This window comes from Phalacrocorax aristotelis, chromosome 1, assembly GCF_949628215.1.
Source record: "Phalacrocorax aristotelis chromosome 1, bGulAri2.1, whole genome shotgun sequence".
In the NCBI taxonomy this organism is placed as follows: Eukaryota; Metazoa; Chordata; class Aves; order Suliformes; family Phalacrocoracidae; genus Phalacrocorax; species Phalacrocorax aristotelis.
The window spans coordinates 151,817,572-151,835,664 of NC_134276.1; the positions used below are offsets into that span (position 1 = coordinate 151,817,572).

Sequence of the window (18,093 nt, forward strand, 5' to 3'; positions counted from 1 at the left end):
GTCAAAATAATTACGCTCTCCCTACTTAACTGTTTCAGTTGAAAATATTTATTTAACTAAAACCTTAACAGCTGTAAATAAATAGGAGCCTGCTGCTACTACCTTCACCCGCCTCAGCCCAACAACCAGTTTCCTTCCTGGTTATGGTCCTGAAGGCCGTCCCACAGTCATAGCGCTCAGATAATGAACAACAAACATTCACAAAGTGGGCAGAAGGCAGAGATTCACAAACTGCTTGGTACAGAAAAGCAGGAACTTGTTTTTCTTCATGTGTTCTTCAGAGGTCCAGCTCACAGAGTTGACCTTCAGCCTGTTCTCTGGTCTACATCACAAAGTGTCCGACTTCCCTCGATGAAACTAGGGACACACAAAACCAGTTTGTCCCTGGCTTTGCACTAAAGTAAAGGTTTGAGAAAAGCACAGACGAGTACAGCAGGAAACAGTTTTGGTAGCAGTACACAAGATATAAACTCTGACCTTTCTTAACTCAGCAAACGCTGATCCAAAGGTGGGTTTCACCTGGGTTCTCTCCCTGATCCACTGTGGCAGTTTGTTAAAGACGGCAGGGCGGGCGTACCTGTGGTCCAGGAGCAGGATGCTTGCAAAGTCCTTCTGATGGCGAATGGCTCTGCCTGTACAGAGTGTACCACCACATTAAAATGGCCCGCTGAAGTGTTTGTTCTCAGGCAAGGAAGCTCATGTTCCCATCATCTGTACTTAGACTGATCGGTAACGCGTCTTTTTTTTCCCACCCTCTTACTTCAGTGCAGTCACATTTCATATCCCCCCAGCCTGCCCAAGGAAGGATGAATTACCTATTGACTGGTTTACTGCCTTCATGCACAGGTTTTCAATCAGCACTCTGCTAGGTGCCTGGCCAGCAGCTCTGGGCTGGAAAGGGAAAATAGGTAAGGCTGAACACGAGGCAGATACAAATCAAACTAGGGAGTCTTAACAACGAAGTGAGGCAAATGCTTTTACCCCTGCAGTGTGGGCACGTGGCCAAGCAGACCCCTCCGTGCTGAGAGTAAGCAGGGACAGAAGAAAGGTTGCAGTCAGCAAAGGATATTGAACATTCACAAAGAGCCAGTCCAAGGCCCCCTTGAAGGCAGAAATCTTGTCCACAGCTGCGCAGGAACAGCATCTCCAGGGGGCAGTGAGAAAGAACAAGTGCAGAAGTGATCCTGGCAAGCAGCTTCTACCACTCTGCCACTTCCTCTGGGGTTAAGGGACCTTGCTCCCCTTGGAACTTGGTGTTCCCAGGGAGCCCCAGTGGTGTTTCCCTGCACTGAGCTTTTCCCCTGTGTTTAGGGCCACCTGTATACCTGCAGCATGGAGAAGGTTGTGCTCTAGGTACCACACAGACTGGGAAACCAGGGCAAGCTCAAAGAAAAGAACAAAAACAAAACCTTTGAAGGCAGCCCTGGGACTCTTGTGCTGGGAGGAAAGTTAATACTAAAAAGTCAAAGTGAAAGAGGCAGAGGTGTAAGTGTCTCTGTTACCATCGTTTTGTCAAGCCAAGTCATTTTTTCCTGGAGCTCTGGAGATTTAATGTTGGGGTAAGGCATTCCCACCATAATCACACACCTGCAAGGAGCAAGGGAGGACTGCATTACTCTTAATGTCTCATCCTAGAGCACTTTTCCAATAGACTGATAAATTAGAGGTCACTGCACCCCTGAAAGACAGCCAGCCATGAAAACCAAAGGCGGCAATAAAGCACAGCAGTCTGACAAGCACATTCTGAATGGAAAGCGGCAGAGGGATTCGGAGTGCCAGAACGAGGGATTATCTAGCACAGCAAGCCCAGCTGCATTACTCACATGAAAAGTACTTTGGACAAGCAGGTTTTACACCACCCAGCAGACTTTGTCCCATTGGTTTAAGCATCAGCCCAAGCCATGTGCTCCCCAGGATTTTCTATCTATGCAAGCGCAGTTGTGTCCGTCCTGTTTGGAGTCACCACACCACAAGCCCAGAGCTCACCTTCCAAGGAGCAGCCACCTTACCTTCCCAGGTCATCGGAGAAGTTGATCCCTTCACTCATTTTGCCTCCAACTACAGAAAGCAGCAGGGCCCCCGTCATCGGTCCTCCCACTTGGCTGCAGCGCTGCAGGAGAATGACCAGCAACTTAAACCAGAGTAGGGAAGATTTCTGTTTCAGAAACACTCCCACAGCTGGACTAGAGCCCTCTTTCCTTGATAAAAGCCACAATGCTCTCTTTTAGCAGTGCTCCCATACGCAGCTGGGGTGCCACACTCACACCAGTCTGCCTCCTCAGCTTACCTTTATGCACTTGGCATATTCCACCAGCACCTGCTCCACCTGGTTGGCTTTTTTAGGCTCCTGAAAGATCTGTCAGAGGCACAGTGCGTCAGTTGAGGCAGCAGGAAGCAAACAGTTTAAAGAAAGCAGACCATTTTACTCCCAGGCCATTAAACAGCACATGGAACCAAGATCAGGGAAGGGAAAATTGCCTGAAAACCCAGCACCTCTCCCCTCTGCTCTGGAGAAGCACTGCTTGCTCACTACAGCACTTCTCAACTGGGCTCTGAAGGGAGCAGCAGCTGCTCCTGCCCCTCCAGCACTCCCTTTCAGCGTCGGCAGGCTTGTCTAATTCTGCACGAAGTTAAAAGTCATCTGAGAGCTGAAAGGCAGGAAAGCACTGTGCACCTCTTCCAACTCTGAAGAACGAACCAGCCGCATGAGGAGACCCTCCAGCTGCAAGATCTTGGATGGCATGGTGCAACCTATCAATTCCAATCACCAATTGATTCCAAGTAATAACTCCTCTTGCCCAGTGAATAAAGTAGCTTTCTCTGCAAAGCATACATAAAGTAGTATTTCTTTGTTATTCTAGCATGCCTAATTAGTTACTGAAAGCCCCTGAAGTTAATTGAGCTGCATTTTGATAGATGCTGCACCTTGGTCCAAATCACAAGTTGTTTTCCTAGTAAACGAGAGGCACAACATCTGTATTTTCTGTGACAGTAAAGAAACTAGAGGATGTGTTTTCAACTTGGTTAGCAAGAAGTACTATCAAATCTTACCAGCCAGAATCAGTCTTTCAGTAGAAAAATAACAGTCAATTACAAATACAAGCCAAGACTATTTAACTTATTAAACAGTAGCTATTTAATCCTTGGATTTAAGTTAATTTTCTTTATGTAATTTATATCCAATCTCAGTGTGATCTCACCACAGCCACCTCAGGAAAGACTTCAACCTCCCTCTGCTGTGATATGTTCTTGTCTGGGGGCAGCTGAGAGTCACACTTGCTGCACTTCTACCAAATTGGTTTGCTAACGCATATCCAATTTGCCGGAGACTGCAAAGGCCAAACAAGAACAAATCAGAGTTGAAAGGCAGAGCACACTGCGTGACTGTGGCACAAAGCCGTGGGGCGCTAGGCAGACCGCTGGGACCCTGACAGAACACACCTGAAAGGCACTATGAGTGACAGCCGTACAGACACATGGAGATCCACGTGCCAGAATGCCTGCACCGACGCTGTGAAATATCTGGGGATGTACTCTCCTAATCCACATGGTAAATTTGTAGCTTTTGGCAAACAGAAGCCACAGCCAGGGTATACGCAATTCATTCCCCACCTCCCCAGCACATGAGCCAAGATCCCTGCCCCACACCCCGAGGCAGTCAGGCTGCCTGACTTTCAACACCCAAGCTTCAGATACCTGTGAGAGTCACTGCAAAGGTATTATATTCGCAATGATCTCCCCATTTAATGTTTCTCATCCCTTCTTCAACAGGAGACACCACTGCTAGTCTTTCAGTTCTCCACTCTGCACTTCCACCATTTGTCCTATGAACTGCAGTCTGGTCCCATTCTGCCTGGCCCTTAGCTGTGCTGGCCTGTGGTCGAGGGACACACGGTCGAGCCTGGGAAAAACAAGTTCCCTGAAAGAGCTCAACCTGAACAGCCCCCCCAGCCACGACAGGAACGAGCTTGCTGGTTAAGGAAAGCGAGGATTGTCTCCCCCCATGGCCACTGCACAGACTGTGCACTTAAAGAATCTATGGCCGCATTTAATCTAATTTAGATCCCAGCTCAGTGATCAGCCACCCGGGAAGTATCATTTATTCATTACTGGAGGGATTGGCTAGATAAACATCCGCTCTGCTGTGCTGTGCAGAGTATGAGAACAACTCAGCAAGAGAGGCCCGTAATGCAAAGATAATTGTTTGATATTTTGAAACCTCCATTTAAAGTACCAACTGCCCCTGGCTGCACACTTACCTTCTTCTTAGTTGCCAGCCGTGTGAGCAGCCCCGTCTTCTCCCAGTGTGCGTACACCTGCTTCTCGTATTCGTAGGAGGGAAAGAAGCACACCACACCCCCTGGGACCACATTGCACAGGTTGCAAAGGATTCGACCCGTCTCATCCATCTGCAAGAGAGACAAGAGCATATTGCAGCTGACAGGCACCCTGGCTAATGCCGCTCCAAATCTGTGCTCAATCCCAGGATCACACCTCCCCTATGACATGCCTCAGGGGAAGGAAAAACGTGGGTAATATGCCAGGTTTATTAAGAGAGCTGGGAATCATGAAAATGCTCTTCACTGCTTGGCCTCTACTAATCCAGGTGTTCTGTTACTGCTGTGGAGCAGCGGTCATTCAGGAAAAGAAGGTTTTATGTCTGTTGTCGCAGCAGATCGGACCTGTCACACTAGAACAGATGTGGAGAGCTAGCTAGCACGTCTGGTGGAGATTCAGCAGGGGCAGAGCAGGTCTAGTGTCTGGCCTTGGGTGCTTACTGGCCCACCAAAGGAAAAAGGAAAAAGTGCAGAAACATCCGCTGCCGCCCCTATGCTTTGGGCTGCACCCTGCAGGGCTGCCACGCTCCACTGTCACTGAGCCCTTCAAACTGTGAAGCAGAGTCACAAATCTCTTTCTGACATCCAGCAGGCCAAATGCAGGATCTCAGTACAGCCAAACAGGAGTTGCTAGTGTCCCTCATCTCCAATAGCTACCTCTGAGCAGGCAGCTCAAAACCCCTCTTGCTGCTCCTCTTTCCCGATGACTTGGCAACACACCTGCCACAAATCCCACAGATTTCCCCTGCCATGGCTTTTGATCAGCCCACCTTTGAAACAGAGAGCGCGCCAGCCTACAAAACATAAGCATGTGAGGCAAAAATGAGCTACCCAGGAAGGGAACAAAGGAAAGACTGACCATCTGGGGCAGGTCTCTTGTCTGGTAGGTGAACTCCAGCTGCTGGTTGGAGGGACCACTGCAGAGGATTATAGGTAGAATGTTTTCTGGAGGAATCACATGTCCTAGAGACAAAACCAAGCAGTGAGAGGCACCATCGCTGCTGTATGCACAAACCCCACCAGCTGAACAGCTTTACCTGCATGCAGCAAGGCACATGTTTGTCTAAGTCACCCAGCTGCTCTGACTTGCATTCCCTGCGCCCCTGGGAAGAAGGCACGGCATGCTGCCTGCTGACACTGGGGAAGCTCAGAGTGGACGGGGCCTAGCACCCCTCTGCTGCCATGAGAGATGCCATGTAGCTTAGAGTGCTGCCAGAACAGCACCAGAGGCAAACTGCAACGCCCGGGTCCCGCAGAGACAGATTATGACCCCTCCCTGCCAGCCCGTCACACTCACCACAAGAGAACTCCACGACACGTGCAGGATCCACACCAGCACAGGACAGCAGCTGCTCTCGGAAATCAGCCACCTACAAACCACAAGCCAAAGAGAGGTAAAGCACCAGCGTCCCAGAAAACATGGCATCAGCAACACCGGTACTGTTCCTTGAGCACCAGTGTCAAGGGAGCCAGTCAGCTCTGTCCAGTGGGTTGCTGGCACAGGGGAGAGAGGCTCCCTCCGTGATGCGAAGATCAAGGGTGTGGGAATGCTGAGCACAGAAGCCAGGGCTGGGAGGCCCAGGGCACACAGAAGGAGAAAGGCCCTACACACATCCTGTGAGGTCAGCCAGGGCTTGAAGCCACTGCTTAGTGGAGAGCTCATCTACCTATGGGACGGTCCCTGTGGGATCCCTGGCCCTTTAGAAGGTCAGATGGTTTTACAAAGTCCTCTGACCGCTACCCATGCTAGTTCCAACCTAGCATGAGCTCAGCCTCAGCCTATATCATCTTGAGGACAAGAAAGGCTAGCAAGGGCAATCCTGGCCTTACACCTACAATTTTTTGCATAAACAGGCAGTGTGATGGTTCATGCAGGGAAACCGTACCAGGGAGATAAAAGGGTAGGTAGAAAAGGTCTTTTCCCACAGACGCCATGGGAAGTGAGAAGAAGAGCACAGCCCAGTGGCACCAAGGTGCTGTCGTTCCATGCCTGCTTGCAGATAGCACCAGAAACCTCCCGAGAGCCCCGCACAGCATCCTTATTCCCTCACCGGCTGCATGGTGCCCCCAGCAATGATTACAGCACGGCATTCTTCCACCACCTTGGCAAAGTGGACAGCTGGATTCAGCAAGAGGAATTTGAGGCTGCTCTGACCAACTGTGCCTGGGAAAAGGAGAGAGACAACATCAGGAACTAGCTGTGACACACACTCAGGGATATAAGAGGCTCTCCCTCCTGTCCTGGGCACTCTGGCAGGTCCCCACCTCTCAAAATAAGGACTTGCTGCTATTCAACACTGCCAGGGGCAGCAGCAGGTAACACCAACCTGGAAGTTACCTGCTGCTTCCTAATCTGCCTAGATCTGCAGAAGAGGTGCAATAAATTGCAAGACAAAAATAACATCCAAAGTGGAAGTAGAGCTCTGCAAACCCTGGCCCCAGTGCCCTTGGCCAAGATTTCCTTTGGTTTCACTAGAGTCCTCACACAGACTGAGCATGCCAGCCTGCATCAAAACAGCACAGGCAAGTTCTGCCAGGCTGCAGGCACGCCCTAGGCTCAGGATCTCCTCCCTCACTGCCACTGAAGCACCCTGCTTGCGACTCATGCCACCTCTCCCCAGCTCGCCCTTTCCAGTACCTTGCTGGTTGAGAATGACTCGGCCATCTTGGTTTGCATTCGTGAGGGCCGAGAGAAATCCTTCAATCTGCATCAGTGGAGAGGCAGTTCGGAGCTGGTTGTTCTCAGCCTCCACAGGAGGGCTCTGCAGAGTACCTGCTGGCCAGAAAAGAAAAGGAGAGGCAGGCAACTTAGGCCACATTTCTGAAGACAGGGACTAAGCACAAAATATAGATGGGTCCTTTCTATGGCAACATGATGCCTGGTATACGTATGCAGGCAGAGAAAACTGAGCTAATAAAGGAGAGAACCCAAATTCCATCCCATTGCTAGGAAAAAAAAAAAGAAAAGAAAGATTTGGCTTTTGTAGCTGGCACCACTAAACAGAGCTACCCATGGTAGCTCAGGTCCCAGAGCCGGCAGGTCACAGCAAGGTGAAGCGTGAGTGTGTGCAGTGTAAACATGGAATTGCATCATCCAGCTTGGAAGGGACCTCAGGAGATCTTCTAATCATATGTATAGTTGCCTACTCATGTATAGTAAGAAACACCTGTCCAGGACAGCTTCTGTAGTCTATCGCTCTTCAAATCTGCCTCCCCCTTTCCTCATGCAGATAGATGCAGATTCCACACCCTCACTTTGTCCTCAGATGAACAAGTGGAGGATATCTGAACTCACCTTCTTTATCAGACGCCTGCTGGAGGGTCAGAAGAAAGTTCTGCAAACCAGCCAACTTCTGGTTCTCCTTGTTGGTCTTCACAGCTGTGGCAGGGTCTCCATATCGCTCCATAAACCCAAAAAGCTGCCAAGCAAAAGCCAGTAAGATTAAGACTACCAACAGCAGGAGTCAGGCACGATAAAAACAGGTTTGCTGGCCTGCCACAAAGTTCCTTGTTGGATGTTTGCGAACCAGCCCAATCAGAATCTATCAGCCCAGAGCTCCCATTACTTTCCTTCACTCATTGAATCAAAACCAAAACAAGCCTCTGATGCTGGTTCCCCCAGCACAGCGCAGCCTACCAGGCCGGCGAGCTTGAGGCCAAGCATCACAGAATTAACACCCACTTGAATACTGTGGTACACCATGTTGTGTGCTTCTTTGCTGTATAAGCAAAAGGTAACGTGCCCATACAGTGCTTTTTGCAGGAACCACTTTGTTTGCAGAGCAGAGAAGACAGGCTCCCACCCCAGCTGCTGCATCTTCCACTTCAAACTCAATGTGTGAAACAGCATTTGAACGCTGTTGATCACAGAGTCACGGGGGCAGTACCTTCCTACTGATGAGGCTCTTCTCGCAGTAACGCTGAACCTGTTGGAGGAAGACAGAAAAAATGAACTGGCGTTCAGCATCCCTTCTCCCATCCTGCAGCCCTTGATCCCTGTCCGGCAGGGGTATCGCTTGCTGTTGTTGTTGTTGCTGTGCACTTGGGGAGGGATGCGCAGTTCTTCGTGAGCGTTGCCTCCCAGACAACAGTTTATTACAAAGGCATTGCTTCCAGAGCAGAAGCACGAAGTGTTAAGGTGCTGTGTTTGGAGGTTCAAGGGATGGGTTAGGTTGAGTAGCATAGTTTCTTCACCCTCAACCCTTACAGTTTAGCTTTACCTACAGACAGCCTCTGCACTCGTACACGTTTAATTGCTTGCCTCCCTCTGCCCCAAGATGATCTATCTGGCTTTCAGGCGCTGTTATCCAGACAAGATGCAGAAGAGATCTACGCACTGCAGAGAATCTGCTAGAAAGCAGATTCTGCCATGTGGGCCTTGGCTCTGCTTCCAGCTCTCTCACACACTTTCTGATAACCTTGAACAGGTCACTGCCACCTGTGCCCTAGCAGACAACAACATTCGTATTACCTTGAAGAGGTTGATATTGTCAATCTGGCTCTGAAACAGAAAGTCATTGATGGATTTTAGCACTGTCCCTGAAAGAAAGAGGGGAAAGAGAATAAAAATTATTAGCTGCTGAGCCTGCAGCCCCTTACTGCCCACCCTCACGTCCCCAACTGATGGCTGCGTACCTCAGGTGTTCACTCCAGTCTTACCTGTTTGGGAAACTGCCTGACAGCTAGGATTTTGGTTCACATTACCTGTAAAACATGAAACCGATTCAAGGAAGCATTAGAATGAGTCTGTCTTAAAATTAAGCAAGAGACTAACAACTGAGCTGAAAGGGACACCGCACTAGGACAAAACCCAAGAAATAACTATACATCTGCAAAATGTAGCTATACAGACAAAACATCTGCTCCTGCTCAGTTTTAATTTCCCCTGCAGGGTACCCCTACTTTGTAGGGCAACTGTACTGCTGCATCCTAAAAGCCACCACCTACATTCCTTCTGTAGCAGGAGGCAGCAGGTACAGTGGGTGCATACAAGTGCTCACACGCTACATAGTCATCGTGCTGCAAAGATGCAGGGACAGGGACTGCAATGCATCCCTCAACCCCCCTCAGCGCAGCAGCGGGGAGCTGGAAGGCGCATAGGCTGGCAGGCAACTGGGAAGAGGGGAAAACCCGAGGACAGCTCCATGCCCAGACCCTAACAGCCAGAACAGGATTAACTGCTGCCACTCACTGCATTTTATGTCCTAGTGTTTAACACCCACCTCACATCTCACTTTTGCAGCCTCAATCATGAAGCTGTACACAGGCTGCATTTTCTAATGAAAGCACTTAACTCAGTGTGGGGAAGAGACTGGCGGGAACAGGGTGGGAAGAGTATACATTTGAGAGAAGGGCAGGGAGCACCACCAGGCCCCAGCCCCGAAGAGCTGCGTTTCCCCTGGGCAAGGAGGAAGTTCTTTATGAATAAAGAAATAAAATTGCTGGCATCTGAAACTATACATGAGCAACACCTCCCCACAGGTTCTGCAGAGGGGGAAGGAGGATAGTGCCCTGAGGAAGCAGCAACTAGCTCAGAGTCTGTCAGGATCCCTGGAGATAGAATAGGTTTGCTTACCCCCCAGCACAGCCACAAACCGCTCCAGCACATACAGGATCTGCTTAATGTACATCAAGTTCTTTGCCTTCAAACGTTTTCTGTGAAAAATGAGACAGGTATTAGGCCCTAAAACATCTTCAGGGACTAACTCACAGCAGCTGAGCTGCAGAGACAAGCACCTGAACTCCCCTTCTTTTTGCGGAGACAGGAACCAAGAATGATTTCTCCCAGGATTATTCTCCCCGTTTGTGACAGGGCATACACCCCTGGATATCCTGCCCAAGGTCACCCCAGAGGACTCACCCATGCACCCCACATCGTTCCTAGCATTGCCTTTCTCCTCACACATTAATTAGTTTGTTTATTACAACGGCAGCAACATCTCAAGTCTCTGTTGCAATAACACTCCACGATTGCGGTTGTTAGCATTGAGCACAATAATTGACCACTGCAGGGATGACAAGACACAAGGTTTTGCCAGAGCCAAAACCCACATATAGCTTCCTCCTCCTCAGAGCTTACTGCCTCTGCCATAATGCTGGCCAGCACATGAAAGACTACGGTCCAGGAGAGACATGAAAGACTGAATCTTTTGAAACGCTGCATCACAAAGCAGGAGCGATTATAGGGAGATATTGGGAAAGAAACTGAGAGTGTAAAGGAAAGCCAGAATCCTCAGGGTATCCCCCTTCTCACTACTTAATACCAGCCCCAGGAGTCTGACTTAGACGGATTCTAGACAGAGATAACGAAGCAAGTGGCTTTTCATCTGTAGAAGTATTAATGCAAATAACTTTCCGCCAGGGAAAAGCAAGAAAGACCCTGCAGACATGAAACAAGGCATGGCATCCACACTGCCTGCCACCATTGTGCTCTTTTCCTCCAAGATCCTCACCTATATCGCTCCATGTACTGCAGCAGCTGGGAGTGGGCACAGCACAGCTACACGAACAAAAAACGGAGCTGTTATTACAAAGGAGTCAAGAAAGGGTGCTCTGCCAGACACAGAGCTCACTCATGATTAACAAGCCAGGCTGTGACTCACCTGAGAGCCAGTGACCTCCACACTATGGATACAGGTGATGGTGTCTATGAGGTTGTGAGCCTCGTCAATGATTACGATCTGATTCTTCAGCTTGATCCCAGCAGCGCTCCTGGTAGGCTCATGCAAGAGCATCTGATAGGGCAGCACCACCAGCTATGGGAGAAACACATGCTGCCCTGATTCTAGCTCCCACGCTTACAAACTTAGGGCACTCCCCAACCACTCATTGAAGGCCCATATCAGATGGCCTTGCAGAATTCAGTCAAGTTACTTACTATTATTATGGGAAAGGTAGGGAGAGAGACAGAAGCACATGCTTGAGAGGGGCACGGGGGTGGAAGCTAAGGAGAAACGATTGTGCTATAACTGTATAACAGCTCAGGTTGCCTTCCAGGTCTCCTCTGAAGCACTGAAAGCACATCTTCTGATAGAGAACCAAGCAAGGTAGGAGAGCGGTGGCAAGAGCTAAGATTACATCCTTGTGTCAGTATTGCTTCAGAGCTGTTGAGCCTTTCAAGTATTTCAGAATGCTGAAAAACACTGGCGCAGGTTGCCCAGAGAGGTGGTAGATGCCCCATTCCTGGAAATATTCAGTCAGGTGGGAGGGGGCTCTGAGCAACCTGATTGAGTTGAAGATGTCCCTGCTCACTGCAGGGGGGTTGGATTAGGTGGTCTTTAAAGGTTCTTTCCAATCCAAACTATTCTATGATTCTATGATACTCTCAGCCTCCCTATTAACTACAAATGTGTATTCTTCTTTTCCTTTGCTCTCTCAGCAAAACTACAGCTGACAGAAACACAGCCTGTTTACAGACTCCCACAATATTGAGTAACAGCACTGGAGGGAGCAGGCAATTGGTTTATTATTAGATGCCCTGGCATTAGTTCTGCTAAAACTGCGTACACCTTACCTGAGCAGCAGGAATGGCGTATCGACTCCCGTAATATGGGCAGGCTTTGTTCTCCCTTCCCAAAGCCACCAACTGCTCAATATCCTTCACTTCCACTAGAACTTCATCGCGGAGAAACTGCATTTGCTCATAGGAATAAAATGGGCATACAGTGCGACTCACACGTCTCTTCTTCCCTTCCATCTCTTCATCACTCTTCTTTTCTAACAGCAGAAATCAAAAGAAAGCTATGAGCAACACACAGCCTAAACCAGCCACTTTGCAGAACCTCCTGGATTTCAAAGCAGGCTTTGTCACGTGTATTTTTAACCTATCATCTATTTAAAAATTATTCAGCAGTAACATTTCCATTTCTGTAGTAGGCACTACTCTTGCCAGTTAGATTTACCCACGTAACATCCTCTAACGTTTCTAGTACTGAGTGACAAAGTACCCTTCCGCTGTGGGAGTCCTGAACAGCTTAAGACACTCAGAAAATACATACACATCTCAGCCTAGCCTAGCCTAGCCTGGAGGACAAGAAAAGTAAAAGCACTAAGGATCTCTAGCTGTGTTCCTCCAACCTGCCATTTTCAAGCTCCTACCACTCTCTTGCTAGAACTGATTGTCAGAGCACACTGTCTCCAGACTCTCCTATCAGCTTTATCAGAGATTGCTTCCCCAGGCTGGAAGTGTTCCTACCATGTTTGTTCTTTTGCATCTCCATGCATCGGTCATTGATAAGCTGGAGAGCCCCCAAGCGACGCACCTCCTCATTCACACACAGGTTCTTGGACATGCAAAGAGAGGAAGAGGTAGGGGGCCGTTAAGCACTGGGTGCCCCCTGTGCACCCTTTGCTGTAAGATAAGAGATTTCTTTAAAGCAATCTCAGGCCAGATTCCAAAATGGAAAAGTTTATCGGTGAGACATTGTGCATACTAACTGCCACAAATATGCTTGAAACTGGAAAAAACTTAGCAAGGAGGAAAAAAAATAAGAAAAGGTGCACTGAGATGGCTCACTGCTACATAACAGCTTCAAGAAAATGCTGCCAGAAGTAATAGTAAGAGGCAAGCCTTCCCAGTGGCTGACATCTGTAATATTCCACATCAGAAGAGGTAAAACAGATTTTTCTGTTTACATCAAAGGGTGTTTTGGCCAAAACACAGCTCACAGAAAAACATACATCACAGAGATCTGTGTCACGACCCATGACTGCCTCAGTTTTTCAATGGGAGATTCAGTCAATCCTCAAGATGCCTTCTGAGGTGTCACGCCCACGCACCTCCTCACAAAGTCTCTCACATTAAGTTAACACGCGCCCTGGGTCCCTTGTGAACAATACCACGTACCTGCCTGGATCCCAAGGAGACCAGACGCGTGTCTTTGCCAAAAGGACTTTTTTGCACCTCACGCACAAACTGCGACAGCTGGGAGTGAGTGCGGCTGCAGTAGTAAATCTACAATGAGGAAGAGCAAAGGGAGGTCAAGAAGCACATGGAAGCCAATCCCCTACCTACAACTGGTCCTGCATGGAAGCAGCTGAGCACCTCAATGAGGTTAATCTTGATCAAGCCTTCAAAAACACAAGGGAAGGCACATGTTTGGGTCTCACCTTACAACTGTTGAGACCAATAGCCTTATCTTTGCTTTCTCCTACGCATTTATCTTTGTTTCCATTTAATTTTCCAAAGCCCTTATAATAGCAGGGACTCACCATCGGAGGGTAATAAAGAAAGTGTTTCTCGCAGTGTGCTTTTACAGCAAGCCACAGCAAAAAAATCAGCAGTGTTAGCAGAGCAGGCTGCTTAGGCAGCTGATGCAGTCCAGAAGGAGATGAGCACAGCAGAACTCGTTGCTACTGTCAACAAACTTGGCAGTTCTTGGATGCGAGTTCCTAAATCCTTGTGTACCACAAGGCTCTGGGAAGGGCGCAAGGAAGCCATAATTCTGCTCACTCCTACGCTGTTCTGTGAGGCGGCACTATTTACCTTCCTCATCTCACCTTAGTCACATGCTCCTCTTCCAAATCATCGTCATCTTCTTCCAGCCTAAGAAAAGAGAGAGCTCAACCAGTTTCCTTTCAGCAGATCACTGACAGTTAGAATCAAATGATGCTTTACTACAAAAGATAGGTCTCAAGAGAGATGGTTATGTCATCTCAAGAAGGGCCTCAGATCTTGGCTCAGAAAGTAAAAGAAAAATTGGCTTTTTAAGGATAGTGTAAGTGTGCACAATCAAGTCTAGCCTTGCTCTTTAGAAGAAAAATGTCTGTAGGGCTGTGTCTTTAGCAACTTCAAGAATTTTTTCTTTTTCTTTTAAATCTGGGGCTCCTAAGCCCTGGGCATAAGCTAATCAGTGCTACAGTTTTCTTTGGTGAGCTTATTTATTTATTTTTGTAAAACTTTCCCTTTAGAGACAATTTACCACCCTCAAGCTGTTGCATAAAGAAATGCTTCAGGAAGGTATTTAGCTGCATAGAGTTCCTCAAAGGCAACAGCAGTTTAGTGTTTGATAAACTACATATAAACGTAGTAGTTAAGTGTTTTGCGATTTTTAAGGCAGGAGGATCTATCTGGATACTAATTAGTAAATTTGTATTTTAAATGTATTTAACTTTTCATGCTGAAGTATGGCTTCTGGCTTTCTGCATAAAGCAAGTGTATGGGAGAGAAAACTGTACATTGGGTTTTCATGCTTTAGAAATGTGAACATCTCTCCCTTTTAGAGTATCAAAGGATGCCAGTGCTAATCTGCAGGACTGATAGCTGCCTCTGATGCCCTGGGTTCCAATTTGCTTTTCTAATGCAAAGAACTTGATCTCTAGTCATTCACTCAGCATCCAGAGACATTCTTTGGGAAACCACGAACAGATAAAGGCAAGACACTGCCACACATTTTAAGAAAGACGCGTTTTCTCAGAAAACACATCAGGTCACTCTGATTGGTCTAATAAAAGCTTAAAAAACAAGGCAAACTAAAATCCCCCAAAAGCACCAAAACAACCAATTAAGCAAACCAACCCCCAGAACAACAACTAACTTACACAGCTTGAATGGCGGAGAAACTCCAGATCTGCACAATCACATCTGAAATCTCTTTAATCAAGGCAAGCCAAAACTGACACAGAAAATATTTCCTTGGCTTGGAATCCCCTCAGTCCCTGTCCTTACCTAGATACCACTTTCTTTTCTTCATCACTCTCATATTCAGCAAGAATCAGCTCCTCCTCACTGTGGTCTAGCTGATCTAGAGCATCCACTCCAGCTCCCTCTGAAAGAACCTCCTTGCTGAGCTGAAGAAGGCGCTTTGTCTCATCCTCCTCAGATCTCTGAAACAAACACATGAACGATCACATTATTTCTCGTACAGAAAGGGAGGTAGCACACACGTCACTTTACGCCATGGACAGGTCAGAAGACAACAGAGTCCCTCAGTCATAACATGGGTAATGGCTGGCTGGGTAAACACCCAGCAGGACAAGCAAATGCACCAAGGGTGTCTGAAGCTGTTCAGCCCCACAGAATGCAGCTGTTACCAACAACTAAAGACTTGCCCACACAGACATATATGAAGGGGGAAACATAAAGTCCCTTCTGTGCAAAAGGCCCACTGAACTAATAGATCCTGAAATGACAATATCCATGTAATCCAGTATTAGTTGCTCAAAGTGGCGCATAAAAGATGTCTGCCTGAAAAAAAAAATAGCGTGTAAACGAACGCACCCAAACATACAAGGACATAATGAAACACTCTGTCCACACTTAAAGATAGGATAAACTCAGTGCCTGTTTTAGAACACAGAGCACAAGACTTCTCTTGGTGTTTTTTCTCCATTTGGTTCCTACTCCAACACAGGTCTACCCCTCTACAAAAATTCCATGAAACTGTTGCAGAATAGTTGTCTGAATAACTTTGTGTCCTGATACGGAAGAGTTTGTTTTTTCAGTCTGAAAACACTATCTCCCAACTTCAGTGAGTGTTCTTTTACCACAGCATTATGAAGAAATGAAGTTAGTGAGCGCTACTACAGAAGAGATTAATCAGTTGCCTTTCCAAATCCCTGTAATATTTCTTTCATTTGCTTTCTTGCTACTTACCATGCTTCTCATTTCACATGCTCTTCATCCTCTTTTAAGAGACAAAAGTTCTTTGTTCCACTCGGTTTTTTATTTGCCATTCACCTCTGAGCCTTTGCTATTTCTGCCATATCCTTCTGACAGGAGTCGACCAAAACATAACACAGCACTTGAGATGGAGCACACGAGAAACTAATAGCCTGGCAGCCTAATAAGTCTGCCTGTTTGGGACCCAAAGTCGGTATTTCTGGGAAGTTTGACTCATACCATCAAAAAGCTCTTAGAGTTAAAAACACCAAAGCCAGTTCACCCATCTAAATGGCAGGAGAGTATATCTGTGAACTTTCTGTGTGTTGAAGAGAGAGATTTCTGAACAATACAATCACGTTTGCTATGAAAGTAAACAAGTACAATAGTTCCCTGCTGGTGGGCAAAGTACAACCAAAGCCTGACCTGGCTTTTTTGGAGGGGTCTTCTGTTCCCATGATCTTAAATTTAATCACAGTTCTACAGGTTTTATTCCAGAACTACAGATGTTCATCCATGCTCATAAAACAGAGAGCTTTCAACAAAAAAAAAAAATCCAAGCATTAAAGCTTTTAAAACAAAAGCAGAGGGCCAGAAGGCCATCAGAACACACACCCTTTCTACCCACACACAGGCATCGTCACAGGAAATTCTCTACGCACATATTGTTTTTCACATCTGTACTTTAAAAAGAGAATCCAACCAAAAATTTTGGATAACCAGTTTCAGCAACCTAATACAAAGACCTCCCCAAACAAATGGGTTGGAAAACCCAGAATGAAGTCGCAGTTATAGCCAGTATGAACAACACTCGAGTTTTAACCTCTGCGGGATAACTCACCTTTCTCTTTTCTGCATATTTTAACTGCACATTATGGCGGATTTTCTCAAGACGATCTTCTCGCTTTTTCCTCCTGATCTGCTCTTCCTAAAATAAAGGGAGAGTGAAGGAAGGATGAAGCATGTTTAGTTCTAAACCCTGGGTGTACTTACTTTCCTATTCCCTGGGTATAGACAAAAATTAACTGTGAAATAAAATTTTAAGTACGCAGCCCCTTTAGGCTGGAGCGCACGCCTGCTGTATGTTACTATGTTCAGAGTAATATTGTTTCCTATCTTCTGCACCTTCCATGGCAACTCCTCATCCCTCATAACTGAGTCAAAGTCCCGTGAAAGACCAAGACCACCATCAACGCTTGTCTCGCCTGTTTATTCCAATCATCACCCAGGCCATCAGCCTTTCTGATCCTCACACCTCGTTGTTTTACCCACCCTCTACATACGAGCATTTCTCAACCTTTAGCCTGTCCACCATGTCACGCTCTTCTTTCTTCTGCACAAACGCCGTCACCCAGTCCGGCTCCACGGCGGCGGCGCCTTCGCTCTCCGGGCGCCCCGGCCCAGCTGAAGCCACCTGCGTCGTCCCCTCCCGCCCGCTCTCCTCAAGCGCCAGAAGCCGCGCCTCCTCCTGCCGCTTTTTCTCCTCGAAGTCTCGGAGCCAGGCGAGGGCCCCGCAGATGAGACTCAGGGATTTGCCCTGCCGTGGAAAGCGAACAAGGTGAGGCTCCGGTGGCCGGAGCCCTGCTGCCACCGACACTCAGCGCTGACGGGGACCCGGCGGGGACAGGGGACGCGCAGCCGCGGTCCCTCCACGGGGACGGTGCCACCCTCGGTGACAGACCCTTCCGCGCGGGGTCAGGCCCAGCCGCGGCCCTTTTCCGCGGGTCCCCCCCACCTCGCCAGGGGACCCCCGTGTCCCCCCCGCCCCGGGTGACGGCCCCCTGCCGCCGCCCCACCCTCCAGGCCGCCGCCGTCCCGCCTCACCGTCCCCGTGGGGCTCTCGAAGATGCCCACCCGGCCGGCCTCCAGCGCGCCGTACAGCGCCGCCATGAACCGCTCCTGGATGAGGTAGGGCGTGTAGGGGAACGGGAACCGGCGGCCGCCGCCGCCGCCGCCCGGGCCCGGCGCTGCGCCGCCCGCCGCCTGCGGGCACACGGGCCGCTCTGCCGGGGCCGCCGCGCTTTCCATCCCGCCCGGTGCCGCCGCGCCGCTTCGAACCGACCGCCGGGGACGCCCCGCCCCCTTCCCGTGACGCTGCGGTGACGCTTCCGTCACGCTTCCCGTGACGCTCCCCTCCCTCCCCGCCGAGGCGTGAGG

The 18,093-nt window shown here is 48.6% G+C and overlaps 1 protein-coding gene across 3 annotated transcripts; it reads right to left on the reverse strand.

Annotated features, from left to right (window-relative positions):
* Positions 1-30: 30 nt before the first annotated feature.
* DDX11 (DEAD/H-box helicase 11) lies at positions 31-18,019 on the reverse strand. 3 transcript variants are annotated; one of them, XM_075116247.1, is made up of 26 exons: positions 17,761-18,019; positions 17,234-17,473; positions 16,778-16,864; positions 15,004-15,161; positions 13,836-13,881; positions 13,183-13,290; positions 12,532-12,619; positions 11,851-12,053; positions 10,940-11,092; positions 10,790-10,836; positions 9,913-9,992; positions 8,997-9,041; positions 8,809-8,876; positions 8,225-8,263; positions 7,633-7,756; positions 6,976-7,110; positions 6,389-6,501; positions 5,635-5,707; positions 5,197-5,300; positions 4,260-4,409; positions 2,288-2,356; positions 2,010-2,110; positions 1,503-1,587; positions 816-891; positions 478-632; positions 31-357 (listed from the first exon to the last, which is right to left on the reverse strand). In XM_075116247.1, exons 1-26 carry the CDS (start codon positions 17,962-17,964, stop codon positions 328-330), a joined length of 2,781 nt encoding a protein of 926 aa, XP_074972348.1. In that variant the 5' UTR covers positions 17,965-18,019; the 3' UTR covers positions 31-327. The 3 variants fall into 3 exon arrangements, with proteins under 3 accessions (XP_074972348.1, XP_074972337.1, XP_074972357.1); XM_075116236.1 differs by having other exon boundaries at positions 6,976-7,113; XM_075116256.1 differs by lacking the exon at positions 17,234-17,473 and having other exon boundaries at positions 6,976-7,113.
* Positions 18,020-18,093: the final 74 nt, after the last annotated feature.